A 26,717-nucleotide genomic window follows, 5' to 3' on the forward strand; every position below is an offset into this window, starting at 1 on the left:
TTCCATATGACTGCTATTTAAAATTTCCGGCCCTAGCCCGTACCATGGGGATTTCGGACTAATAGAAAGCGACCCTCGCGGCCTGCTCGTTATCCACAAAGAAGTTGGGGTTAGTGCTCCCCACCGAGTTGGTGGAGTATCTCCCCATAGTCATGGAAGATATACCCCAGAGGTCCTCGTATCTCCTCATCACCAACGTTACCCGCAATGTACCATTTCAGCATTACGTCGGAATAGATACACTATCGGTATGTCCTAACAGTTGCCTGGTCATAGCAGAGATCAGATTGCCTAATAAGGTAAAACTTCCGTCTAAGATAGCCAAATGTATAATAGTTCCGAGATCACAAAGAACATAGGATTTCCTTGGCCTGGCCTAAAGTTGATGCACCAATAGGTGCTTGCTTTTTGCGAGAATATAGACACGCTTATTGAATTTTAAAGGGAGCTAGCATCACCTTTAAATGGTGCTTTAGCTAGTCTCCTGTTTTGCTTCCGTAAGTCTATGATTGCGTCTATCGTGAACAAAGCTTGCGCGTCAAGATGAAGCTTCCAATAACCCTATGGTCACTCTGCGCGGCCCTAGCCTATGCGTCATGGGTTCCCACATCACCAGCGCTACCTCGAGACCGTGAGCCACATTGGCAGAAACGTATAAGTCGTCGTCAAGGAAACTCCTCTTCGCAGTGGCCGTACGGTCCCTTTAGAACTAGAGGTAGAGATGTGGTCAACAGCCGAGACGAGGTGATCACTTGGGCTGGTGTCAATTGGCCAATGAGTGGTATGCAATATCAAGCCTACTTAAGGTATAAACATCATGGACTAATACTAGAATACTACTATAGGCGAGACAATGATACCAGAAGGGTTAGAATGGAAATCCGCTGGGGAAATCCTAGACGACGTTGTTGGCATTGGCTTCAATTTCCTTCGCATGTAAGTGATTTGAAAAATAAGAATAGCTAAAATGGTTCGCTACTGACTCTATGCAAGGGGCTATGCGATCCAGATGATCGACGAAATATACGATCGAGGAGGCGAGGACGTGCCCCTGGAGGTTGCTATGATCATGGCTCTAGGTTATGAGAACGGTACAAAGGTCACCGACGACATTATTTCCAAGAATCCTACTTGGACCCGTGAGACAACTCGGTTTGAGATATGGTCTGATATTGCCAACATCGCCGCATCTAAAGGTGTATATATCCACCCCGATGTCCACGTTGGCAAAGCACAATGGTGTTGCAGCCATACAGACGGAAATGCCTGGTTTGACGATGTAAACTTTAACACTTCCAACTGGCGGAGGGGACTCTCATATGTGGCAACCTGGGCTAAGGACCATCCTAACGTCGTATCTATGTCACTACGAAACGAGCTGCGCGAATCCTGGAACCGCACAGACTTGTACTACAACTGGGAGACGCTCGTGGGTAACATGAGCACGGGAGCTGACGCAATTCACAAGGCTAACTCAGATCTGCTCATCACATGGTCGGGTATGCAGTACGACGAGGACCTATCCGCCCTGACGACTAAGAAGAACATACTTACGGCTCCTTGTTACAAGTGCACAGCGATCCGCGACGCATACCGCCGCGATCCCGTCTACTTCGACCTCGACAACTACCCGTGGGCGAACAAGATCGTGTGGGAGCTGCACCTGTATCCGATGAGCGAGGACGTAGACACGGGAACCTGCGAGGTAATAGAGGCGGGCCTGTACCGTAACGGCTTTAACGCGCTGGGTATCGACAAACCATCCGGATGCAGTATTACTGGGGACTGCCAGTCGACGCAGCGACTTACGCCCGTCATATTCTCCGAGTTCGGCAACGCCCAAGACGCCACGCTATACAACAGCACGGTGCAGAACTGTATCCGCGACTTCACCGAGAAACACAGCGTCGGCTGGATGATGTGGAGTTTGGCGGGGAGTTATCGCGTCCGATCTGGTGTTCAGAACTTGGTTGATACCTGGGGCTTGACTAACGCAGAATGGTCTGCCTGGAAGGATCCGGATACGATCGAGAATTACTGGAAGCCATGGGTTAGGGCTATGAATCTGACGAGAGCTAAATAAGATGGAAACCGGATTCTGTATAATATGCCTAGGCAGGGCGTATCATAGGAAATACGATGTTAATATGAAAGTCATCATTTTTAAACATCAAAACGGGCGACTCCCTATAAGTAAAATCAACGAGTAGACTTAAGTACCTAATAGTATATTATTGAACCATTCTATCCGCACGTATTTGATTTATTGGACCCTTTGAAAATATTCAAGCATGGATGATGCCCGTTAGTTAGTGAATATAACTTGCTTGAGTATATTCTTTATATTAATAGTTCTGTCAAGGATTCTCGCTTGGATCAATGCCTATTATTCTATGCCTACATTTACGCTATCCCTTCGGCTCTTCGGGATGCGTGTTGCCCTCATCAAGATGCTGATGTGATGTGACTATACCCCTATTATGAGGTGAGTGTCCAAGAAAAACGGCCTTATCCGCAGTCCAACTAACGCCAGTACCATGCATTTATACATTCATATCTATACTCATTGTGTTTGTACAGCCCCAGGACTTAGGGTGTTCAAGGCCATAGCTGATATCATATACCATATCACGCTTGACGTATAATGTGCGATTATAGTCGAATGTATAGGTCCATGCATTCGATCCTCCACTCCCGGCGTCCTAGAAGGCTTCGGAGCCATTCTATGCCGAGTCCTGTCCATTCTTCTTTCTTCTTGGCTAACTCGTCGGCTGCAGCACTTGCAAGTGCAGTAGCTGTAGTATTCAGCATTTCAACAGCGGTAGCGTTGAAACTGTCAACCATGGGTTCGGATATCGTGGTTCCGTTGACCGGATATGATGATGTTGAGAGTCGCGGGGCGAACCAATTGCTGCTGAAATCGAAGAAACACCGATCTGACCAATAGCATGAGGTCACGAAGAGTATAAGGAGGAGGATGGAACAGTAAACGCAGGGTCGGTTTAGGAAGTACGTGCAGACGAAGAAAAGGAAGATGAAGGCAGGAGAGGCATTTGTTGGGATGAAGAGGAGAGGAAGCCAACTATAACGAGGACGAATATTAGCGAAGGGATGTACTGAATGATTCCAAGGGGGTTCTAAGACCTAATACCTTCGGAGGCAGAACATTGCGCTGTGTCGGAAAGCGTTTGCTAGTGGGAGAGCTACGGGTGAGACGTTTGGCTGAGATGTCGTTTGATCGTTTTGGTCGTTTGGTCGGCGCTGATAAATAATGAAAGGGCGTTGCGAATATTAATTTTACAACAAACAAACAGTTGGACCAGATAGTATATTGTAACTAGGTAGGTAACGAGGGTGGAGGGTAAAAAAGTATCTTCATCAAGATTAATCTATTGCGTTTCCGCGAAATAGTGTAAGGAGACAATTCTCGCGATGCGCCCGCTGGCTTGGGTATAATTTGAAACTGAAGGCTACTAAAACTGCTGACATCAATGCTCCGATTACATAACACTTCCCAAATATTCCCCACAAGGATGCATTGGACGTATGGGTGTGTTGTACATACATGTATGCAAGTACGTACCTAGGTACATATGTTAGCTGTACCTGTACCTGCTGTACATATGTACCTTATATAATTGAACCCTTGGTCCACGCTGTATGCATGTACCTAAGTACCTATTCGATTATTGGAGGTGCCTTCTCCCAGTTAGCGCACAGCTGCATCGCCGCCCAACTCGATTCAACCCGTCACATATCGTTCAACATTCATTCCTTCCATGTTTTGAACGAGATTTTTAAGTCAATCTCCTCTTCTCACCCACAAAAAAAATCCTGGTTCTCGTCTCTCGACGTACATTGTCGAACTGATTCTTCTGTTTTTACGGTAGCTGGGTCAGTCCTTTCATCCAATAATTCGTCTTTGGTTTCTACCTTCCTTATCGCACCTATCTCCGGATTACCGATAGGAGCTTGAGCTGGGTAGGTAGCTTACCATAATTTTTTATTATTATTAAATTTTTAATTTTTTTTTGGCGAGGCTGGTAAGAGCTTGGTACGTATCGGACTGGAAGATCTCTAAACTTCTTTTTTTTCATCCTTTCGACGTTGAGCACCACCTAAACGCCGTTACTGTTTCCTTCGTTTACAATCTTTTGCGCTTATCATTGGCGACAATTTTAATAATCCGCCCGCGTTTTAGGGATTGTCTTTCATCGGAAGACAGATCTTAGTTAACAATACACACATACCTCATCAGTACTAAGGCAGCTCCACAACTTCACACCCCTCGCGCATCATGGCGGGTTATAACCCGCCGGGTGGCAGCGATGCAAACGGCTTGCACGCAATGCTTCTTCGTTTGCAAGCTCAACGCAATGCGCAGAAAAGTGATGATTCTTCCAATGCCGCTAATGAGCTCCTCTCACGATTTTCATCATACAATCAAGGCATAGACTCTCAGGACTATTACAGTCATAGCCATTCTGCTACAGAATCTCCTCTAATAGGCCTGGACGAATTTCCTCCGCCTGCTCCGACACCCCCCAGTAACCCGAGCAACTTTGGACATTCGCACCATCCTACTGGGTCAATGGGCCTGGGTCCAATTGGCTCTATGCCTTCGAACGCTCCTAGTAAAGCTGACCAGAGCTCACACCTCTTGAACCTCCTCAAGTTCAGCGGACAGAACGCTCAGTCGGTATCGCAAAACTCTCCGCCTGGTCATCCACAGGCGCAAGCGCCTTCGTACGATATGCCCTCAAGCATAACTCAGCCGAACAACCCGCCGCCTATTCACGCCCCGGTGCCAATGCCTGCTGATCCCCAGGGTCTTCTGGCTACTCTTATGAAGGGAAACATGCAGAACGAGTCTTCGCGAGCAGAACCCCAGGCTCCCTCTCAGCCAACCTGGAACGCAGGTCCACCTTCGATGGATACTCAAGCGTACCTCCTCAACTTGCTACATCGACCGAAGCCTGCGCAGAATGACCAGCCGTCATCTGTAAATGAATCGTCCCAACCTCCGACACTAACCCCCCAATCAGCCAACGGTTCTTCTGTCGACCACCTCAAGGAGTATACCCCTATCAAGCAGGGGCATTCCGATGCTGGCTCGCATGACACAACGCCATTGCCCTTTAGATTTGGATCAAAGGAGCATGCCGAGTCCCCTACAACCAAATTTGAATATCATTCCCCGGCATCCCAGTTCTCTCAGCTGTCTCAACACGACGGTAGTCGTAAGTCTTCCAGATTTGATTATAATTCGTTTGAGGGGGCCGGAGCCCTTTCTCACCAAAACACTGCATCTAAGTCTTCAACGCCAAATGCGCCGGTTCATGCCGGTCAGATGCCAACCGAGCTTCCGGCGCCGACCGCTTTCAAGGCTGTTAAGAAGACCCCTAGTGTTGCTTCTTCCTCTGGAGCTGTTCAGGACCATAAGCGACTTGGCAGTCAGCGAAGCCCAATCACAAGCCCGGAACGTATCAGGCGAAAGCTCGATGCTTCCCCTCATTCTATCACTGAACGGGAAGCTATCTCTCCTGGTTTCTCACCTACCGGGGAGAAGAATACGGAGACTGTGTCAGAGGCAATCACCGGCCTCGCCGAACAAGCGAACAAAGAAGCTCAAGAAGCAATAGAGAGGGCTGAAACCGAAGAGGTACAAGCTAAGATTGCCGCCGAATTTCAACACATGATGAGGGCAAAAACTGATGCTGAATTTCAGGATCTGGCTGAGGCAGCAGCAAAAGACATCCAGAGAGAACTTAACAAGGAAGAGAATTCTCACGTGCTTGAGGATGCATACTCGCCAGGAGTTGCACAGGAGATTCGTGATATTGTCGAGGATGCTGCTCACGGCCCGGTTGCGGACAGCTGGGAAAGCGCCGAAGCTGACGAGATCGTCGTGATTGAAGAGACTCCGAATCCCGTAAAGGTCTACAACTTCCCCATGAAGCCATGGATTTCAATCACGATGCAAGAGACCGAAGAATCTCGCCCTCAATTCCGCGACGAGGTTATTCTTGACATTGCACGTCTAAAGAAGGAATTTGACCAAATCGATCGAAACCTTGTCACTGCTACAGAATCGTACATGGTTTACGGCATGTCTAAAGCTGGTGGGCTTCGTGTCATACGACAGGACGATGGTAAGGACGCTAAACTGTTCACCGACACGAAAGACCGGATCTTCAATGTAGCTATGTCGTCTACTCCATCTGATCTCCACACCACACCAAAGGAGTCTATTGTTGGCACCGGCATTAGTGGAACGGTATATTACGTTCAAATCAAAAACGGCGAAAAGGACCATTTAGAGGATGCTCATCCGGAACAGTATGGGTTTATTCTTCCCCCGCTCGTCATATCCCAAGAGGGAGGTGGTGACAACGGAGGTGTTTTGAAGACTAGAGCGAGGACCTCGTCTACTCATCCAGAATTCTTCGCTGTTGGCCGTGGAAAGACGATCAACGTCATCTGGCCATCGTATATTATGGCAAACGGTATTTTCAAATCTGGCCATGATCGCGTTGTTGATACCGAGAAGCTCTATAGGGAGTGTTCCCTCAGGATCAGCACAGGCAAGGCGGGCAAGGACTTCACCTTTAGTCAAGACGATACTACCATTGTATCCCTTGACAAGTCCGGTCGTGTCAAATTCTGGGACGTGCGAGATTTAACAACGGCCGATGAGAACTCTGATCCTTGGTCTCCTATGCCTGCTCACGCTTCCCTCGAGGTCAAGGAGCCACTTATGACCCTGAATACCACCCCTGAAGGCGAGAAGGCATGGCCAACTTCTGTGTTACTGCTGGATAAGCAACGGCCTTACCAGAAGGGTTGGGCCCTGCGCTACATGATCGTAGGCATGAAGCAGAATCATACGCTTCAACTTTGGGATCTCGCCCTAGGTAAGCCCGTGCAGGAATTCAATCTGCCTCATGCCAAAGAGTCGGATCCGGTATGCAGCGTTATGTATCACCCTCCTTCCGGCATGATCGTAGTCGGCCACCCGACGCGTAACTCTATCTATTTCCTTCACCTGTCAGCGCCAAAATACACAATTAAGGGTCTGTCTCAAGTTGACTATATTCAGAAGTTGGTAGCAAAAGATCCGTCGATCCCAGAGCCCGACTCGACCGCTGTTATTAGTGGTATACGCGAGTATTCATTTGCGAACAAAGGTGTGCTTCGCAGCCTCGACATATTAACTAACCCTGCCACTTCCCCCGATACCGATGAGCAAAGTCTCTTTGAGCTTTATGCGATGCATTCGAAGGGTGTCACTGGAATTGTTGTGAAGCAGAGTGAGCTCGGATGGTCTAAGGATAATAAGGTTATCGACGGTCTCGATGCTGCCGAAGCCGGCCTGGTCAAGATTACAAAACTGAAAGAGTTACCCAGCGCTTTGGTCTCTGAACCTCAGCCAACAGAAGAGCATATTATCCCTCTTCGAATTCGGCCTACCAAAGAGACGCCCCCACCACAATATTCAGCAGTTTCTTCTGCTCAAGATTCATCTCAAAAGAGCGGCGATAGCCAGTCACTCACTAGACAATCCGAGCAGAAAGAGAGCGTGGTTCCGGTCACGCCCGCCAGCCAACTAGAAAAGACGGAGAAGAAGGCTCGGAAGAAGCGAGACAAAGCTGCCGCTATTGCCGAAAAGCTGGCTACAGAGAACGCACAATCAAACAGTAGCTCGCAGTCACGGATCGACTCGACTCCCTCGAAGCACTCGGAGAAGTCCACTATGTCTTCACCCCAGCCTCTCATATCACAAGAAGCTATTCAGTCAACCGTCAAACAGATAGTATCTGGCCTTGGCGACAAGCTGACTGGAGTTATCAATAGCGAGTTCAAAGACCATCGGGAAACTGTTGACAACGAATTCCGTGCTCGCGACGATAAATTTACCAAGAACCAACACCTCTTACTAGAGAAAGTGTCTAATGTGCTGAACGCAAATGTTCAGGCTGTGCTTACCAAAACCATCAGTGATCAATTTGAGAGCGATGTGGTGCCCGTTCTGAGCACTCTGATCACGAAGACAATTTCGGAACAGATTGATGGTAAGATGATCGGTCGGGTTTCGCATTCAATTCAAAATCAGATGCAAAAGCTTCTCCCAAATGCTGTTAATCAGTCCCTCCAAAAGCCTGAGTTATCCAAGTCTATTTCCGACAAGGTTGCCAGCAGTGTAGCTCTTGATCTAGAGAACTTCCGCCAGTCATTTGTGGCTACTCTCACTCCTCTCATCAACGATACAGCAGTCACAGCTTCTCGTTCGATCGTGCAAGAAATACAGGATCGAACTGCCGAGCAGATCGCAGAGCTCGAACAGCGACACATTGCCGACAGTAACAAGATTGACCAGCTCACAGCACTGGTAACTAGTCTTTCCGACACGGTCACCGCCATGGCCGCTACACAAGCGCAATTTCAAGATAGCCTTCTAAAAATGCAGCAGCAGAACACCCGTGAACATGGCTCTAACACACAGCACCAGCCACCCCAGGCTCACTACGCCCAGCCTATGCAGTCACAGTCATTTTTGCATGAAAGTCCGACGGCAAATACTTCTCTTCCGATAGTACCATTCGCATCGAACAACTCTAGCGTCAGAGAGCCGTCGAATGCTAGGGATCCCGAGCTTCAACACATGATTGCCAACGTCGCAGCTCTCATGGAAAGAGGTGAATACGAGACTGGATTGGTCCGATGGATTCAGCAAGGCCGCCACCCAGAAGTCTTCAACGAATACCTTGTCAAACTGGATCCCCAGTTCCTCCGAGAGTTGCCGGCTCTAGTTTCACTCTCCGTGGCATCCGTCATTGCCGAACAACTCGACGGCCCCCTCCTTCGGGAGAAAATTAACTGGGTAGAAGCAGTCATCCGTATACTACATGCATCACTCCCACACATAGTTAGTGACCAACCTCATTCTAAACATAACAACTCTAAACAGAATTCCATACAGGATCCTCAGGTTCGCGATGTGGTCCCGAACCTCATGCGCTCTTATCTCGACCGATTTGACAAGTTGTACATTCAGATCAGCAGCCGATCTCCATCAGATCCCATTCTAGGGCGACTCTCTACGATGACTACTATGGCAAGACAGGTTAGAGACGCTATCGCCCTCCACCGCCTTGGTTATTAGACCAGAGAAGCCAGATCTTCTGTTACAATCCGCGAGGATTGCATATACATGAGGGGCGGTAACTGGCCTTAATTAACTTGAAACTGGTCCGTCTATGCCGTTTGTACGAAGATTATAGGCCTTCCGCTAATTATTTATAGGTAGTTCGGCGGTTTCTATTCTTACCCATGCGGTAATTTGAGTTCGTTCTCATCGTTGAGTAATCGTCGGGTCACTACCTAGGATTTTTTTTATTCTCAAGTGCGGATCATTAGGCGTTCCGAGTCTCGGAGGGGAAGGCCCTTCGTACGAAAGATGCTTAATTCGAGTATCACGATTGACGAACGACATCAACTAGTCAGACATATAACACATAATATTGCAGCTACGGCTTCTAGTTTTCATTGCACATAGCTTTCTCACTCGCAAATATCACCGCGGTCAACGGATGATCGTTATGACAGGTTTTCGGTCTTTTCATGCGGAATGATACCCATCCGGTGGATGGCTTTACGCCTACTGTACTGAATAGCATAGCTTTTTTTATGATAAGTTTCGTAGCACTCACACCACAGGCCCTTTAATGACCTATGTGAACAATTCGTAAAGCGTGAAGATTTTCAAGGTATCTCCGGTGAACCATACTAAATATGATCAGACAATTCGTCAAGTAGGCCAGAGTTATACAGTCAACGCGTGCTCGCTACCCACAGCAAAGGTACCTAATCTATTAGTTATATATACATGGTAAGCCAGCTAACGAATGCAAATCATCCACAAAATAGTCGATAACCTAAGAGTTCGAATTACAGAGTAGCCAAAGCGAGTTCGTACGCGTAACCAAGGACAAGCTTGGCGTGTTCAAGCATATGGTCGTAGTTGATGGTGTCGAGGGTATCTTTCGCACTGTGGATGTTATCGTTGGAAATCTGCCTGTCGGATTCGATGACAAAAGCAGCTGGGTAACCGGCAGCAGTAGCGGATCCGTGGTCCGAGCAGGCGTAGCCACAACGTGTATCGACGTAGCCGATGTCAGTATACTATTTACTACCGTTAGTTACAGGTTAGTTGTGTTGTGATAGGATAGGTATACTTACCTCGCTGACTAGACGGATGAAAGCCGTAAGGTCCTGGTCGACATAATCGGTTATGACACCCACTGCAGAATCATAGGTCAATATATTGTTGACTTTCAGTAGTAGAGCCCATCTGTTCCATCCACTAACTACCCCTATTCAAGCTCGGAGTGTTTGTTCGACTTTCATGTCGAGAAAGGGGGGTTGAGGAATAATTCTAAGATAGTACTTACTAGGATTGTTGCCCCATCCCGTCATGTCCTGCTGGAGCATCGCCTTGACAACAACTCCATCAGCAGCGTACGAGTCGAATATTTCGCCGCTACCAAGTAGGCCGAGCTCCTCGCCGGAGTACCAGTGGAATTCGATCGTGTTGTTCGCCTCCCCAGCTGCAATTATAGGATCGCTTAAGAGAGCTTTCAAAGCTTCAAGGTTTGTCACGCAGCCTGACCCGTCATCATCTAGTTCACGCCTTGTCAATTTCGGAAGGTTCGCTAAGTGTAATGAAGAGTGACTTACCAGCACCAGGTGATCGAGCGTCCCAACCATCCTGGTTAACGGAATCTATATGCGCACCAACTACGATCTTGTCGGTGGACCTGCCGGGAATCGTAGCTATGATGCTGTTCTGTGCCCATTTATGCTCAAATGGTTTTACCGTCGCGCCTTTGGCTTCGCTGCTCGTAATGATCCCCTGAACCTCGGAAAGAAACCAGTCGGAAGCATCTTTAGCCCACGTGGTATTGTAAAATCGGGAGTGGAACTCGGATAGAGTCGTCAACTTATCTTGCATATTATCCTTGCTAAGCTTGGAGATGAGACTACGAACAGTGTCGGTCTGGTTTAGTAAGGAAGGGTAGGTTACTGCCGCGGTCTTCGCAGAGTTTTCGGTGGACGCTGATTGTACAAAGTTCTTTCGGTCGGTGATATCAATGAAAGACTTCCCTTCCTTTTAAGAAACGATCAGTAATCTAAGTCCAAAGTTCGGTTGAGGTAAGTGCTATTCACAAACTTGAGGGATAGCTTCTCAGCTTCAGTCACCTGCTGCCTCACGCCAGGTTCCAACTCGATCGTGAACAACGGCTCACTGTTGGCTTCCTTGCTAGCAGTGAGAGCAGTTGATGCGGCGGCAAGAGCCACAATAAATATAGAGCGGACCATGTTTGAGTCCGAATCAAATTCGCAAACCGCGAATATCTAGCTAGAGAAGTGATCTTGCAGTCAAAAATCCGGCAGCTAGCCCACACCTTCTTATATACCTAGTGACGGCGAATACGAAGTCTGTAGCTAATATATGTTGGAAGCCCTGTGCCTTACAAATCCCAATTAGTCGCACGATAAGTTACACTGTCCTAGGTAACACCTCCAGACCAGGCAGCAGGTTAGGAAATAAATTTTAACATTATCACGGATACCAGTGCTCTATTATATCATGATATGCGTGTTTAGTGATCCGTAGCGGATCATCACATCCCGGAGTCGCATCGCGAACCACCAACAACTATTGGACGAACAGCATAGCACGTGGCAATCTACTATGTAAGTACGATTTCCCCACGTAGCATTAACGAAGGCTACCTGCTCGGTATGCTCTAATCACAGGGTCGTGCGGTAGCAGTAGGTCGGAGATAAGTAAGAGGTGGCTATGAGAAGGAGGTCAGCCAACACTCTTCACTAGGGCTTCCACGCGACGAAGCTATGTGGGCTTGAACGGCGGAAGCAGCTCTCGGCATAACGACCCCCAGATAGGAAGGTTAAGACATTGCCAAGACAAGATTGATTAACTTGTACCGGATCTCGGGAGTTAAGATCGACGGCCTTTTCTAGAAATCCGGTGATGTGCCTGTGTGCTCTGTGCTCTAGGGGTACAGCTTGGCGCTACAAGATCCTGGGGGAATCGTCAACCAACGATTTGAACTTGTATATTGCACCTAGTTGTTCTAGCTTACAACGTATATACTTACCTCAGGTTATAGGGCAGGGTTCAGTTTCTAGAGTATGCCTACACGCTTAAACTCACCCCTATTATAGTCTATTAACCACTAACCAGGCAACAGTGAACTTCAAGAAGGCTCATGGCCGCATCAACCCTTTCAAAAGATGTTGGTACATAACTATAAGTTATGGAAGTCTATCTCAAAATATGTGTCGTGTTGAAGAGGCGATTACCCGTATCAGTACCACCGCTTCCAGTGTACTTATTATCCGAAACGCGCAGGGCTATAAGTTCCAGTCCTGCTTCGCGAGCATACTCCGATACTTGACCACCCGGAGAGATCGACTTCTTCTGAACAACCCCGGCCATCACCACAACACGGACTCCGCCGCTTAGCTTTCGAACATGCCGTGCAAATCCCACTATCGTGCCACCGTTATTGATGACTGAGTCAACTAAAACTACGTTGCAGATCTTGTGAAGATGCTCAACCTTGATATCTTCCGGGTCCTTTGCGTGAACGAATCGGGCGAGGGGGATGGCCCGACTAACACCGAAAGCCATAGGTTCGCCGCCACGCATCAACGGGACGATTAGGGTGTTCTCCTCATGGCTAAGTCGGTGGCCGCTTGTTTTATTGCCCTGGACGTGCTCTGTGGGATATTCTTCGACGCCAACAAGCTCCGATAAGAATTCAATTGCCAAGTACCACCCGGCGTTTTGGTGAGCCTCTCTGAGGTTGTAACCAGCAACCACTGCATCGCGCATAGGTGTCATTAATAATTTGACGGACCGCTTCTCCGTGGCGTGTATCAGATGGAGCTCACGGCTGTTATTGTTCAAGGGACCAGAGAAGAGGGAATCGATAAACTCAGGGTCGTGAAAATCTACTAAGGGGAGCTTTATGGTATCCAGTCGTGGTGGGACATTTCCGGGCAATAGAGCCTGATGAGCTTGAAGGCCATTATCGATGGCTTCTAACAAAGCCGCATCCATAGTCTTGCTTCTCGACCTCTCTTCGCCAACTATAACGACAGCTTTATCAGCTCGATTAAGCATCGCCAAATCCAGCGGGCTGTCCCCGAAGGCCCAAGTATGGAGTCCATAGGCTGATTGGAGGTGGGAGACTAGGGAGGCCTTGACCTCTGGAGTAATGATGAAGCCATCGGCAATACGCCCTCCGCCAATAACTTTCACTGCTCCGGATAGACCTGCTCTTTGGAGGATCTTATCCCATATACGTTGTAGACCACAGGTAACAACTATAGCGCCGACGTGATCATCTTCCTTTACCCTCTGCAAAACTGATATAAATTCCGGCTGTAGAGTTACTAATTCCGCCACCCCCTCGCAGATATGGTCAAACGTATTATGACCAAAGCTCTCTTCGTATAGAAGGACGGCCTGCCGAAAAGCGGAATAGGAATACCCCAATTTGCTGCTGAATATTGTTTTCAGTGGATCATTTGCGACCTCTGGGTTACGTCTCGAAGCTATTTCCCAAAACAGCTTTCCAGTATCCTCTGCAACCAATGTTCTATCGGCGTCCAGTACTAGCATTGTGTGTAGTTGACGTCTATCATTCGCAAGGATGTTGTCCAGCTTGTCTTTGGCGCGGGAAAGATTCATATTTGTTGTGTGGAACTGGAAGTCTCGTATCAGTGTCGAGACCCGGGAGAGTAACCAGGATTCCGGGGATATTGACAAAAACAAGATGCCATTTTCATAGCAGAGTTGACGCAGCTGAATCTTCTCGGCTTCTTGCCATTTGTGTAAGTGTTCGGCGGAAACCAATGGGCGAGCCCTCTCAGTGTCGTCAACTCGACGTCTGAAAATAGTTTGGGGGTTGATATTCAAGTACACAATGTGTGTGTACACTTTCAAATCATTTTGTGTACACGCTATGCGTCCGGTCTCTTCACCTTCTTCCCAGAACATGAAGTGACCTGCAACAACTCCAGCATGTCCTGTACTGGAGCAGCTCTGTGAAATGTAGTTGATAGAGAGCTGACGATAAGCCTCTTTTTCTGACTCCTTAAATTTCTTGAAAGCGCTAAGGCCTCCCGGAACAAGAGAATTGATCACCTCGGAGCCCTCGTAGAATTTAAACGTTTCTGGGCTGAGCTCTCGTTTTAGCTGATTGAGTAAATACGACTTTCCACATCCTGACACTCCGTATATGCCAATGATCACCGGCTCCCACAGTGATGAGACTGGAGTCTGAGGCCGTGATCGCTGACTAGTCTCAGGATTAACGGGTGAAGTTGACATGATAAGAATTTCCTGATATTTGAAGCTATGTCTAGGGGCTCCCGGTAAAAATGATATGGCTAACGAAGTCTTTGGGATTTTCCTCCTGCGTATAAAAGGGACATAAATAAATAAAGACGTGAGATATTTGAAGTCTTAACTCAGGGCAACATATGCGTTATTATCCCGCTTAACCTTAGATCTGTCTGCGGATATGTGCCTATCCCCGTCAATCTTGCACCCTTTCCCGTGGCCCTCCCTAAGACATCAAGGTTCTAGCGATATCTTGTTACGATCATGTATTTGCTTACATTTATAAACTGACCTCTTATGTCTAGAACAGTATATAGAGTATATCTGCACTCCATCCCGAATACGGTGATGATACAGTTATATCCCCATTGTTCAATCAAAGACGCCGCGGAATCGTGCAGATGCTGTACGTATGTTCCCGAAGTATTCTCCCGCATGGTGGCGTAAATATTAGATTAGACGTCATCTTGATCTGTGATTCAGGTCCCTTTCCTTGTACGGCCTAGACATTTCGTCCAATCGGTTTCAGTAAGCTTTCAACCACAATGAATTCAATAAATTTGCAGAGGAACCTATTACTCATGGGTAAATTCGAGCGGTGTGGACAAACGAACACGCCGGCTTCTACACTTATACGCCAGGTGGTCTAATGCCAAACGCGTGAATCACTACCATTTCCCGAGTTTCTACTTAATCTCGTTTCTAGCCATTACATACCTATTCTTCGACTAAACAATCTTCAACATCTAAACTTCAAAACTTGATCAACTAAAAAGCAAACATGGCTCGCACGATTGCCAAGAAATTCCTACATCAATGGCACAAACTACTCGGCCTACCGCGTCAATCACCACTATCATGGCACCGAGACCGCTTGCGCGAAGAGCTACAAGAACGGCGAAATGCCAGCACACCCTTGGAGAAGCTCAGCGAGGCTGCAGACGTATTCTTCTCGATAAGTCGCGCTAAGTACGACGGCTATCCCGTCCGGCCGCTTCCTCGCTTTTCCGTCAGCCACATCCTCGTGTATGCGTACATGCTGGCCAAGTTCACATCTCGTTGGGCGTTTTATCGGGTGGCTGCTTTCCTCTGTGGAGCTCCCAATCACGACATAGTGCGCGAAGTTGTGAATCCGACCAAGGATTATAAGTTGGATGAAGTCGCTTTCCGTCATCATATTGATCAGGGCAAGTTCAAACGCATTGGACGCCGACTACGACGAGTTTGGCCTCTATTCCCGTAGCGACGCTATTGATCTATCCAACACTCTATTTACGTCACAGAAAATTGGAAAGATCTATAGGTTCGATGCAAGGTAAACTGCTCCTCTGGACATACTATGTCCCCGAATTGGGTAACTTGTCTAACACTCGGCTTTCAGGTGCAGATTGTGGCGGATCAGACTTGCTAGACTATGGGCAACCATACGATGTCTTTGGTTTTATGAAACCTCACTCTATTCATATATGAGCCAGTTAATCTAAAGAGTCCGATGATAGGTTCGTGGAGTTTGTGTTGAATGAATGGCACTTTATATCGGGAGACTATAATCCATAATAGCTGAGGGACAACCCGTTCTACCTATTATTATGCTCCAATCTATTAAATATCTCTTGCTATTTTGCCTATTAAAGCGTAGGTAGCTGATAGCTGCAGATTGGATAGTAGATGTCAACCACGTGCCCCAACGTTACGGGAATAACTACAAAATGATTTTAGGGGAGATACAGTGCTGCCCACTGTCTGGCAAACAGACCCAAGGGTTTGTAACTTTTATTTAGAAGTAAGGAGTTAAACTTATTTTCAACGAAATGACTTGAACCACTCTATTAAAAACTTAATGTGAAAATTAAAGGCAGAATTTGGTACGGTTAATTTCAAGCAAACTTTGCTGTGGTACCAAACCAAGTCTGTCTTCGGTATATCAGCACGTTCCATCTATATCACGAGAAAGGGGGGAAGAGAGTGTAGGTTTCCCCATTTGTATTGAACTTGATATTTTTATTATCTGACTTGAGCGTGGTCCCTGGTGGTAATCACCAAGCAATAGTTATAACTAAGTACCTAAACTAAGTAATAGTTATATTAAATAAATTCGACGTGACCGAAGAACGGCGTCATGTGGAAGTTGGACTCGTTAGTCGGACTCCACGCGCCAAGTAACTGGTCTGGGAACGTGTCTGGCGATACGACAGTGCGAAAGAAGTTCATCCTCCACGATGTTCCCTTGGCCTGTCCGTCGTCAACGTTGAAGAGTCCGAGAGGGATCTTGGCTGCTGAAACCCAGGTTTGCGCCTCCTTGTCCAGCGTCGTTTCTGCTGTCAGGCCGTCGACCAGCGGCTGGGTTAAGAAAGATGTATCCATCGGAGCACCGGTCGCGCGCACCTTGGATCTGTTGTAGATCCAGGCCTGGAAAGTGACATTGTTCGGGCTAACTTCGAACTCCAGGTAAGTCTGGGGGTCGTTGGTCCCGTGATAGATGAACCATTCCATCACTTCGTACGCCCAGATGGCGTCATTAGTTGTCTGGCTTTCGTTGAAATAATAGTTTATCTCCTCGAATGCGGTGAAAGTTGCGTGGATTGAAGTATCGTCGTAGCAGATATCGACCTGGGTCTTGGGGAAGCTGGCCTTATCAGGCACAGACTTATCGTATTGAACAGTGCCCTTCCCAACGGAACACGCCGGTGCCTCTAGAGATGGCACGCTGGCGCACACGGTACTGACTACCGTAAGCAGGGACCCTACGCACAACTTCATGCTGAACGAACGACTCATTGCGACAAGTTTTAATTTTAGAAGTGTCGATTTAGACGTAGAGAGGAAGACAAGGTCGTAGCTGAAGAAGTTGGAGGAACATGAAGGTGAACCTCATCGTGGGAGAAGCCGGTATTTGTTTATTTATTTTCCAAGATAAAGGGTCTCGTGTGCAAGGGACGTTGGCGACTAATTTCCCCATATAGGCACATCCTTCAAATTTCCAAAGGAGGATTGCGCAGACGTTGTAACGTAGCACAGCCGTGTAAACGAGTAGCCTAACCTGGTCCAGAGCATTCCTTGGTTGCTTGGCATCGAAGCACCACGTTGGCGGAACCTGTCAGTCAGACAGTTAGGTAGACCTTATCAACTTACACCAGCATACTGTGTATCTCATAAGGAGTGAGATGTACTGTGTAGGTATTGCAAAACGCACTTATACCACTTATAACTACCACTTATACCACTTATGTATAAGGATGCCGAGAGATTCTATTTTCGTACCAGATTTAAGCTTATTTTGCGGGGTCAATTTCTTAAGTTTGAACGTGCATATGTACCTCCTAACATACCTAAGGTACCTACCTAGGTTGAGGTAATAATTGTCTTAATAATGTCTTGTCATGTAAATGTCCCCCATGAAGGAACGCTTATACGCTTACATAGGCTGCGTATGAGAGAATAGCGCAGCTTATGTCGCGAGCTTCATTCTTCTATTTTCTTATTCCCTTCACCTTTTCCACCCTCCATTACCTCGCCTGTCTCCAGACCCCTGAGCTGCAAAGCTTTGTCTGTATACGTCAAGGCATGAATAAGGGCATCTGAAAGTAACGTCCTAGCACGTTGTAGGGTGCTTCGCAACACCATCTTTCTCTCGCAGTATTTGTCGCTCATTATACTGCATGTCCTTATGGTATCTAGGACACTGCCGACTCCATACCACGTTTCCGCTTACAGTATACTGCATGAGTTCGATGTACCTCTTTACATCGCTAGAAAGATCGTGCCTGGACATTGTCTCCCTTACTATGCGCGCATACTTTGCTGCTTCCTCTTTGATGCGCATCCGGCACTTGGCCTTGGCGTCTTCTAGTGAGATATGATGCTCGTCCATAAGTATCCATAGAGCGTTGACGACGTTAGGAAGCCCCGCGGCTTGGGCGGCTTCGTACTCTTTCTCGTAGGAGAAGAGGTCATTAGTTAAGCTTGCTGTGATCACGGCAGGCAGCATAAGCTCCGCACATATGCTCATCTCTTCTTCTGCGATGGTAATGGCGCAGCCGAATGTGACGAGAGCGTGCCAAAACCTACATGATATGGTGAGAGCGGTGGGTGAGACCTCGGGATTAGAAAACCTACATATGACCAATATTCTTAGAACGATATGGTAGATATTCCTCCAGTGTTTGAAACCTAAGGTGGTGTTGGCGTCCGGCTCCTTGCTCCATGAATTTCGCCCAGGAGCGCATAGCAGCCAAGGCTCGGGGTCGATCAATGGCTATCATCGTGTTGAGGATTTTTGCTTGCATCTGGCGCTTCCCAGATTTCAGAGCGTCGATCGTTCCGTTTCGCTCTCCTTCGCGAATCGCATCCAATACTTCACCGTTATTTATGTGTCCCTTTGTATTATGAGTCCTAGAATAGCGTATTCTATACAGGCTCACGTACCTCTTGCTGACTCAAAATATCTGTGGCATCTGTAGCCTTGTAAGCATGGCACGTTCGCTCGCTCCCGCAACATTCAGCATACCATCTTGGAGGAAAGCAAATTCATTCGCATACGACACGATTTCGAATCGATCAGGGAGACATTCCGGTAGCAAAACTGTCATAAAGTTATGTTTATGGCCGAGTCCCCCCTTGTAATTTGATATAGGAGCAACCAAGTCTCTCCAGTCCTCTTGGGCCTTTAATGTCCCAATCTCTTCTAAGTCTTCGTTAATATGCTTGCGTACCGGGAGGCCATCACACAGGCCGTCGGTCTCGTCCTGGGACGAATACAAAAGAATAGAATATTGGTATTTCATGGTTGAAGCAATTTATTTAAAACAATAAGATAAATGGGTTGATAAATATTTAAAAATTCGGGAGAAAGTTGATATATTATATATAAAATTATTATGAAAATAATTTCAATAGATGTTTTTTAGAATTATACAGTTTTTATATCCTTAAGCTATTCGGCAAACTACTCAGACTTATCGAGACCTAGTAGCCTCGTCTAAGACATTCCTATTTGGATCCATCAATGTCTGAACCTAAGGCGGAATATTTCAATGTGTTGAAGGCTGCATCATGCATTAATGTGTCTCACAGCGAGCGAAAAAAAAAACACATCGAGAGGCTTATTGAAGAGAAAAAGCAGCAGTGAATGAATGGTAGGTGTTAGAATGCTAGTGGCTAAGTACCAACCCCTTTAATATTTAGAAGATCTATCTGTACTAAACTACTTTGCTGGGCCTTCGTCACTCGTGAGACATTCTGCTCTATAGGTACTCACCAGGATCCGTATTATCATCGTCGTCGTCATCGTCACTTTGAGACTTTTTAAGTACTGCCAGTCTCAGCATTGTACATTAAATTAGCTACCCTCTGCTGTATCGCCCCGTCCGTTTCCCGTTCGACACCGTAATCGCCCCTATTAGAAACCCAGTTACGAACAGCTATTGCTAGATCAATAAGTCCAGGCTGCCTCTCTGGGTCTACTACTCGGCAACAGTATACAAGATCTATAAGTTGAGCATCGACGCCACGAGCTATTAAATCATCGCGGGCTGCGTGTAAGCTACCAGCAAAAGTCTCAACGACTGAGACGCCAATGGGAACTGTTGCTGTTTCGTTCATCATTTCGTCTTCTTGTAAAATAAGATATTCCATGACCTATTTTAAATATTTAGCAACTTATAGAGGGCACGATTCGTAGGAACGCCCTATCTTACCTCACCGATATCGCTGATATTTCTTTGGGGGCCAGTGCGATTAAAATCATCGAGCGAACGAGGACTAAATGTATGGTTAACCGAGTTATACCTGATAGGTGCTGAAATCCAGTACTTACTCGCTAGGGTCCATCACCGCCGCCGTTCCAAAATCCAGTAGCTTCAATATCGGGTTCATATCATGTTCTGGGTGTTGGAGTGCAGACAAGAGACCTCCAACCGCAATGTTACTCCTTGACAAATCTTTATGGGCCAAAAACCCAATAGGCAATTCTCGGAGGCTTTCTAGGGTAGCTGTATTAAGATCTACTCGGCCATCTTGGTGAGCATCACAATACGCCATTTCCAGACAGAATCTAATTACTAAACACCACTCCAGGGTTAGTTCGACAATGTAGAAGACCAACTTCAGCCCTCGGTGGCTAGCTAAACTTACGGCACATGAAAAATCTCCATAGTAGACGGCAGGGAAATAATTCTCCTTCATACAGTTCGGTATGTCTTCTGACTAACCGCGTTAATGGGCCATTATCAATATACTCTGTGAATATCCAAGTCCGCATCCGATGCGGCGCGAGATCGTATGGTGTCTGTCTGAGCGGATCATCGTTTACGTCAAACGATTGAATAATATGAGGACAGCTGCGCAATCTCTACATTGTAAATCGTGAGCATATAATCAAAGACGGTTAGATTAAAAGATGATGGAATTAAAATACACGCACCTCCAACCATAGCTTTTCGTTAGCGAGCTGCAAAACTTCGTCTCCTTCATCCTCGTCATCTTCGTCGTAGGATTTATTCCCATCAAGATCGACATCTATATGGCAGATCTTAACTGCCAATATCCACGATCCCTCTTCGCTGTTGTATTTGACCTTATATACAGAACCGTTAGCCCCTGAACCAATTGTGCCTTCCCATCCGAACCTATCGCTACGATCGAAAAAAGCTTTTATTCGTTCTGCGACTGCTTCGGCACCTCCTTCGCTAAACCACGATATCTGGTTTCCGCTCGATCCTGACATGATTGAACTCTCGATCGAGAAAATGCGGCTGCATCTTACCTAGTTCCCTCGTAGTGACCATATACAAGAGTCGAATCTTCATTGCTTTGTCCTCTTAACTTAACAAAGGCTTTAACTTCGAAAGGGAATATAGAGGTCTATATTGTGTACAAATAAAGACGTTCCGGATTAGTAGACATGCAATGTGTTAGTTGATCTGAAATGAGATAGAGATAGGGGTTGGTCAGGAACAAAGATTACGATACATATTCCTTGTTTTTAACGATTTAACAATCTAGGTAGCAAATATCATTTACTCATAAATAGTTAGGGTATATCTAATAATAGAAATGCAAGCCCCTTGAATGAGTTGGTGTAGTTATGTGGTCTTGAGCTTCAATCTGAATGTATCAACATCTGCTGAACAACCAAAGTTAAGGCTCTTGAAAGAGCCTCCCAACAGATGAAAAGTATATTAATTCATGACTATTGTAAAATGATACAATTCTTTCTTTAATACTACTATCAAAGGGATATCTGATCCACCTACCTTGGTTAATATTTCAGTTGCCAATCAAGTAATAGCCAGCCTTTAGACAACTTTAATCCATAATGCTCACTTTTTACTCTATATCCCGTGCCCATATTACGTTTCTAGCTAGGTAGTAATACTTGATAAATATTTCCTCCAAAGTAAAAATCAAATTTACCTACCTAATATAATAGATACTAGGCAACTTACGTTGATAACTTATTACTATGTATTCTAGCACGAGTCCAATTCTATAGTCCTTTAGTAACTATTTGATTGCGCCGTATGCTTAATTATCTAAACAATGACGTAATACTCGGAGTAACTTAAGTAGTTAGAAAGATAATTCTCGTTTGCGTTTCTACATGTAAACGATCCAATCTACCATTCCACAATTTCATCTTCGCAACTCCGATAATCATCCAACAAGATCGTTAGTGAATACAAAACTCTACCTCTTATGGGAAAAGCCCGCCTACTCAAAGGCTGGACTACTCGAACTCAACGTCTTGCTACGACATCGCGCCCATTCTCGGCTACTCACTTCTTAGCATATAAACCCCCCTCGCCATTCAAGATGTCGCACAAGACTCAAGAACCAGTCATCAACAAAATTTCAGAGCTGCCCATCGAACAAGCAAAATGGGTGACTCTCAAAAAGGTCGACTACACAGATCAGGTCGGCAAGCAGCGCACGTGGGAGGTAGCCACGCGCAAGACGCGGGGCAAGGCGGGCGTAGACGCCGTCGCGATGGGCAACATCCTGCTTCATCCGTCGCGGCCTGCATCCACCATGCTCGTGATCCAGTACCGGCCGCCGCTCGACTCGTACACGGTAGAATGGCCGGCAGGTCTGATCGACGCCGAGGAGACGGCCGAGCAGGCCGCCGTGCGCGAGTTCAAAGAGGAGACGGGCTACGACTGTCGGGTGCTCAACATCAGTCCCGTGCAGGCGGCCGACCCTGGCATGAGCGACGCGAACATGCAGATGGCTATGGTGGAAGTGCAGCTGGGCGAGGGCGACGAGGAACCCGAGCAGCGCCTCGAGGATGGAGAGCACATCCAGCGCGTGGTCGTGCCTCTTAGCGAGCTGTATGACCGTCTAGTCGAGTATTCTAAGGCCGAGCGCACGATTGTTGCGGCCAAGTTGTTTCATTTTGCGGCTGGGATGCACTTTGCACAGACGCAGAAGTACTTTTAATGTATTTCTGCCTTTGCGCCTAATAAGATGCGTTTAACGCGAGTACCTATCTAAGATACCCTAGACGTTACCTACCATAGCATTATCATAATAAGAGAATTACACCTACAAGTCGGCATACCCTAGGAGTCGTCAAGTAAGTACATCTAATAGTAAGTAAAAATGCCACAATCCAGTAGCCTGGAGAGGTACCTATCATATCCCTGACATGCAGGTAGTTTACTTATATATAAGAAGTAAATCTACTAAATCTCCGGCTTGTTCGAGGCGTTGGGCTGGCGTCCCCAACCAGTCAGCTTAGTCCTTGCGAGAACGTGTGTGCCCAGTCATGCTATGTATACGTACTACCACTATATTACTTAGAACGACACTTTTAGGATGGGACTAGGATAGCACACTTAAAACCCATGTCTGCAGGTGAATCTTTATAGTTGCTACCACGTGGGGGTGATCAAGTAGTGTCGCATTTTGACGCCGACAAGGACCTACATACATACCTAAGGTATCTACCTGCCTACCTCTTAAGATAGCTATGCCATCCCCACAGCAAGGGATTGATCTTGCGTTAATATTCATTTCTATCTACGCCGCTCTAATCGCCGCATTGCACTACTCCGAATTGACGGAAACCTATCCAGCCACCGCCATGAAGTCGTGGTTCTCGAGTCTGTGGTCTATGGTCGCAGTTGCTGCCGCGCAGAAAGTCGATTTAGGATGGTACCCTCCAAGCAACACGTCTATAAACAACTTAACTACCGCTTTACACGGCGAAGGGATCTACGGGTTTATCTTCAACACTTCGGAGACGTCAGATGCGCAGTATGGGACGTATAACTGGTGCAACATGCCGCATGTTCGGAAGACAGAGTATGTTAGGCCGACAAGCGAATATCAACTCAGATACGTCGAAATAGTTAGTCTAATAAAGCTTCTACTATGTTGCCCTAACGCAAGTAGCTGAGCCTAGCCAGATCCAACGACATCACAAGCGAACTCCATACGCGAGCAATGCTTTTCCGGTGGAATCTTACCGTTGGGACTGCGACGACCAAGGGCTCTATTACTACGGGAGCCCCTTCGGGAGCGATAGCAAGCAGCCCGCCCAAGTTTTTTGGAAGGGTTATATATCACCAACCAACCCTTTTACCCCCTCAGGTTGGATCGGGACTTGCCAATTCCCCCAGATAACTTCTGCGGGGCTCGACGACTCCTGGATCCACGGTCGAGACCTTTACGAGGTCTACCACGACCTGCTCGGATTTCTCCCCGGAAAAGATGAAGACTGGCGAGCCAGCGTGACATATCGTGTTACCCAAAACGTTATCACGAGTCAGGTCGCCGGCATGTTGACCAACGGGATGTGGGGGACGACCGAGGCCGTGCCGCTAGTTATTCAGGGGGCCGGAGTCGACAGCCTAGAGCCGCAATATAGTTGCGGAGTAGGCAGCAATCTCTTCAACACGATCAGGTCCTCCTCTAATGCGGCCTGGGGACACCATCTAGAAGCCGCTACTGATTTGTTTAGCAAGTTAGATAACATATCCGGGGTGCCCCCGAGCGACTCCGGCTTCCACGCGAGTTTCGACCACTACTTCGACAACCTCTCCGCACGACAGTGCCACGCCAAACCGCTGCCATGTAAGCTTGAAAACGGCGCGAACTCGTCTACGTGCGTTGACCAGGCGTTGGCTAATACCGTGTATCGCATGGGGCAATGGGAGTATTCGCAGATATACCGCGATGCCCACGCTTCGCTTGCCGCGTCTGCTACTACGTACGGTGTCTGGATTGCGGAGCTAAGTAAACACCTACGAGATGTGATGGCTGGCGAGAGTGGACCCATCTACTTCCATAATATAGCGCACGATGGGTCTGTAAGTCGGTTGCTAAGTCTACTACAGATCGATGTTATGGTAGTAAGTTTCTCTGTCATTCTGTTACAGAACCAAATACGGGATTGCTGATGCAGAATACTCCTAGTGGCCTGGAATGGGTAGTGAGGTAGTATTTGAGTTGTACGAGGGAAAGGAAAACGCGACGGTAGCTCGAGACTTGAGTAGAAAACCCAATGTTGGAGCTGGTAAGATGCAGTCAAGGAGGACGTACGGCGGCAAGTTTTTCGTGAGGGTTTTGTTCAGCGGCAAGCCACTCAGATCCTCGAACCCTAGCCTCGGCTTGCTAGATATGGTGCCAGCAGAAACCCTACTGGTTTATTTCGACGGACTAGTCGGGACGGATGCTAGCTTAGTCGTGGGCAAATGTAATGGCACATTGCCTGTCTAGAGAGAAATCGAGAAGGGAAAAAACGCAACTTGTCTCGTGTATCGGGAACGTAGCAGTAGCATCAATACTCGGCTAGCTGTTCAGTGCTGAGTAGCGCCCAGCTGCTTCTCTACATCATCCCATCTACCCGCCCGCATTGGATCTAGGGCTCGAACTTTTGCTAGCCACTTTGCGGGATCTTCAACCTGCTCTCCGAGACCCTTCAGCGAGATCGTATATTCTAGTAAAGACTCGTAGATCCATTTCACATCCTCATAATCTTCCAGCAAGTCCTTAATATTATCAATCTCCTTCTTTACGTAGCTCACCCGCTCTGCTACGGTTAGAGCCGGTGCTATAGTCGGCTTGTCGGCGCGGTTAACGATCTGCGACACCATATATTGGTGGTAATACCAAAGACTCTGATCTTCGGGTCCGACATTGAGAGCTTCTCGGACAAGATCAAGTTCTGCTTCGAGGAATGCCCTCCTTTCAACGTCGTTGGCTTCGCGTTCGTCAAGCAAACGTAATATCAGCTGACTTCGGGTGTGCCAGGCCGAGAAGTTAGATAGGTCAACATTAATCATTCTTGTGGTGTAAGCGAACTCGACCTCGACCATGCTCTTGCCATCCAGCGAAGGACTCTCAAGGGCGGCTACCACATTCCTCCTATATCCCCATGCGTGGAAATTGCGGCGATCCTTGGTAAGCATCTTAGACGCCAGGGCAAGTTCGGCCTCCCAGATACTACGCGCAGCCGTCGCGGGGAGTCGTAAGATGGCTTGCTCGAGAAGCCACCTACGGTACTTCCATATCCAGTAGCACTTAGGGTATTCTAGGAGCAAAGGAATGGTGAATGCAAGCTCGGATTGTAACGTGTTGATATCGGCCTCGACGTCTTCTCTTCGCTTGTCTTCAGCTATAGTACCATTCTTCCCAGCTGTCAGGGAGTCTCGGTCTAGCGGGGTCGCATCCGAGGACGAATGAGAGGAGTAGTCTAAAGACGGATTCGTAGTGTCGTTCTGAGAAGTATTCGGTGACACCTTCGAGGGCGATGACCCATCCGAGGGTGCGGAGAATAATCCAGAGATTAGACAGCGGCGACGGACGTTCCATATTGTATAGTATTCGGGATTTAGACGGAGTAATTTAGAGGTAAGCTGGAACAGGGAGGAGTCGTAGTTGTTAGCTGAGGCTTGAGCTCGGATGGAGTCCTCGAGATCGCGATACTTGTTAATCCTATCGAGATCTTGCCGTCGCTGTTCTTCGGTTCGGGCAGTTCGGTTGGTGCGAGCTGCGCCGTGCTATCTTGCGATCCGTCAGCTATGCTACACCATGTCTCTTTCGAGTAGACGCACGCTATCCATGTTGAAGCTTCTTTTCTAACAAGGTTATTAGACGAGGACAGACATCAAATAAATAATATACCTATTCCGCGTGTGGTTCCAATTTATTATATTACAAATATTTACCTAATGTGCCAGTTTTATGTAGATGGAGGAGTAGGAGTAGGAGTAGGTTGAGGAAATGCCGTCGATAAGATAAATGCTATGTGCTATGACAGTGGGGCAATAATCGGTTT

At 47.2% G+C, this 26,717-nt stretch overlaps 12 protein-coding genes across 12 annotated transcripts; 5 read left to right on the plus strand and 7 right to left on the minus strand.

Annotated features, from left to right (window-relative positions):
* Positions 1–187: 187 nt before the first annotated feature.
* F5Y00DRAFT_243704 (glycoside hydrolase family 5 protein) lies at positions 188–2,168 on the plus strand. Its single transcript, XM_048008724.1, has 3 exons — positions 188–781; positions 846–936; positions 994–2,168. Exons 1-3 carry the CDS (start codon positions 544–546, stop codon positions 2,081–2,083), a joined length of 1,419 nt encoding a protein of 472 aa, XP_047862410.1. The 5' UTR covers positions 188–543; the 3' UTR covers positions 2,084–2,168.
* A 39-nt stretch (positions 2,169–2,207) lies between these two features.
* F5Y00DRAFT_243707 (bladder cancer-related protein BC10-domain-containing protein) lies at positions 2,208–3,442 on the minus strand. The gene is made up of 2 exons (XM_048008725.1): positions 3,152–3,442; positions 2,208–3,082 (listed from the first exon to the last, which is right to left on the minus strand). Exons 1-2 carry the CDS (start codon positions 3,166–3,168, stop codon positions 2,653–2,655), a joined length of 447 nt encoding a protein of 148 aa, XP_047862411.1. The 5' UTR covers positions 3,169–3,442; the 3' UTR covers positions 2,208–2,652.
* Positions 3,443–3,782: 340 nt separating this feature from the next.
* Positions 3,783–9,738, plus strand: F5Y00DRAFT_243712 (uncharacterized protein). The gene is made up of 4 exons (XM_048008726.1): positions 3,783–4,054; positions 4,202–8,926; positions 8,981–9,249; positions 9,304–9,738. The coding sequence occupies exons 2-3, from the start codon at positions 4,298–4,300 to the stop codon at positions 9,161–9,163; spliced, it is 4,812 nt and encodes a 1,603-aa protein (XP_047862412.1). The 5' UTR covers positions 3,783–4,054; positions 4,202–4,297; the 3' UTR covers positions 9,164–9,249; positions 9,304–9,738.
* Positions 9,739–9,948: 210 nt separating this feature from the next.
* F5Y00DRAFT_271945 (Zn-dependent exopeptidase) lies at positions 9,949–11,379 on the minus strand (the record flags this gene model as incomplete). Its single annotated transcript, XM_048012889.1, has 5 exons — positions 9,949–10,182; positions 10,240–10,301; positions 10,452–10,679; positions 10,738–11,167; positions 11,227–11,379. 5 exons carry the CDS (start codon positions 11,377–11,379, stop codon positions 9,949–9,951), a joined length of 1,107 nt encoding a protein of 368 aa, XP_047862413.1.
* Positions 11,380–12,349: 970 nt separating this feature from the next.
* F5Y00DRAFT_271946 (uracil phosphoribosyltransferase-domain-containing protein) lies at positions 12,350–14,438 on the minus strand (the record flags this gene model as incomplete). The annotated part of the gene is made up of 1 exon (XM_048012890.1): positions 12,350–14,438. The coding sequence occupies exon 1, from the start codon at positions 14,423–14,425 to the stop codon at positions 12,350–12,352; it is 2,076 nt and encodes a 691-aa protein (XP_047862414.1). The 5' UTR covers positions 14,426–14,438.
* A 780-nt stretch (positions 14,439–15,218) lies between these two features.
* On the plus strand, positions 15,219–15,680 carry F5Y00DRAFT_264486 (uncharacterized protein; the record flags this gene model as incomplete). Its single annotated transcript, XM_048011667.1, has 1 exon — positions 15,219–15,680. One exon carries the CDS (start codon positions 15,219–15,221, stop codon positions 15,678–15,680), a length of 462 nt encoding a protein of 153 aa, XP_047862415.1.
* Positions 15,681–16,424: 744 nt separating this feature from the next.
* F5Y00DRAFT_243715 (uncharacterized protein) lies at positions 16,425–17,659 on the minus strand. The gene has a single exon (XM_048008727.1). It carries the CDS (start codon positions 17,213–17,215, stop codon positions 16,523–16,525), a length of 693 nt encoding a protein of 230 aa, XP_047862416.1. The 5' UTR covers positions 17,216–17,659; the 3' UTR covers positions 16,425–16,522.
* Positions 17,660–18,029: 370 nt separating this feature from the next.
* On the minus strand, positions 18,030–19,221 carry F5Y00DRAFT_264488 (putative geranylgeranyl diphosphate synthase; the record flags this gene model as incomplete). Its single annotated transcript, XM_048011668.1, has 4 exons — positions 18,030–18,501; positions 18,554–18,813; positions 18,863–18,891; positions 18,945–19,221. 4 exons carry the CDS (start codon positions 19,219–19,221, stop codon positions 18,030–18,032), a joined length of 1,038 nt encoding a protein of 345 aa, XP_047862417.1.
* Positions 19,222–19,741: 520 nt separating this feature from the next.
* On the minus strand, positions 19,742–21,161 carry F5Y00DRAFT_271948 (uncharacterized protein; the record flags this gene model as incomplete). The annotated part of the gene is made up of 5 exons (XM_048012891.1): positions 19,742–20,074; positions 20,134–20,197; positions 20,253–20,496; positions 20,570–20,786; positions 20,859–21,161. 5 exons carry the CDS (start codon positions 21,159–21,161, stop codon positions 19,742–19,744), a joined length of 1,161 nt encoding a protein of 386 aa, XP_047862418.1.
* An 895-nt stretch (positions 21,162–22,056) lies between these two features.
* F5Y00DRAFT_243717 (NUDIX hydrolase domain-like protein) lies at positions 22,057–22,954 on the plus strand. The gene has a single exon (XM_048008728.1). The coding sequence runs from the start codon at positions 22,133–22,135 to the stop codon at positions 22,871–22,873; it is 741 nt and encodes a 246-aa protein (XP_047862419.1). The 5' UTR covers positions 22,057–22,132; the 3' UTR covers positions 22,874–22,954.
* Positions 22,955–23,405: 451 nt separating this feature from the next.
* Positions 23,406–25,156, plus strand: F5Y00DRAFT_264491 (phosphoglycerate mutase-like protein; the record flags this gene model as incomplete). The annotated part of the gene is made up of 3 exons (XM_048011669.1): positions 23,406–23,740; positions 23,802–24,789; positions 24,854–25,156. 3 exons carry the CDS (start codon positions 23,406–23,408, stop codon positions 25,154–25,156), a joined length of 1,626 nt encoding a protein of 541 aa, XP_047862420.1.
* On the minus strand, positions 24,993–26,671 carry F5Y00DRAFT_142366 (protein prenylyltransferase). Its single transcript, XM_048004379.1, has 3 exons — positions 26,494–26,671; positions 25,186–26,439; positions 24,993–25,096 (listed from the first exon to the last, which is right to left on the minus strand). The coding sequence occupies exons 1-2, from the start codon at positions 26,500–26,502 to the stop codon at positions 25,237–25,239; spliced, it is 1,212 nt and encodes a 403-aa protein (XP_047862421.1). The 5' UTR covers positions 26,503–26,671; the 3' UTR covers positions 24,993–25,096; positions 25,186–25,236.
* Positions 26,672–26,717: the final 46 nt, after the last annotated feature.

This window comes from Daldinia vernicosa (genome assembly GCF_022497035.1).
Source record: "Daldinia vernicosa strain CBS 139.73 unplaced genomic scaffold F5Y00scaffold_43, whole genome shotgun sequence".
NCBI lineage: Eukaryota > Fungi > Ascomycota > Sordariomycetes > Xylariales > Hypoxylaceae > Daldinia > Daldinia vernicosa.

Bases quoted from the DNA above. Each gene is read 5' to 3' on its own strand.
- F5Y00DRAFT_243704 (XM_048008724.1), top strand. From the start codon at position 544: ATGAAGCTTCCAATAACCCTATGGTCACTCTGCGCGGCCCTAGCCTAT. The intron at 782-845 runs GTATGCAATATC...ATACTACTATAG, and splicing joins TGTCAATTGGCCAATGAGTG to GCGAGACAATGATACCAGAA. The intron at 937-993 runs GTAAGTGATTTG...ACTCTATGCAAG, and splicing joins GGCTTCAATTTCCTTCGCAT to GGGCTATGCGATCCAGATGA.
- F5Y00DRAFT_243712 (XM_048008726.1), top strand. From the start codon at position 4,298: ATGGCGGGTTATAACCCGCCGGGTGGCAGCGATGCAAACGGCTTGCAC. The intron at 8,927-8,980 runs GTTAGTGACCAA...AATTCCATACAG, and splicing joins ATGCATCACTCCCACACATA to GATCCTCAGGTTCGCGATGT.
- F5Y00DRAFT_243715 (XM_048008727.1), bottom strand. From the start codon at position 17,215: ATGAGTCGTTCGTTCAGCATGAAGTTGTGCGTAGGGTCCCTGCTTACG.
- F5Y00DRAFT_243717 (XM_048008728.1), top strand. From the start codon at position 22,133: ATGGGAAAAGCCCGCCTACTCAAAGGCTGGACTACTCGAACTCAACGT.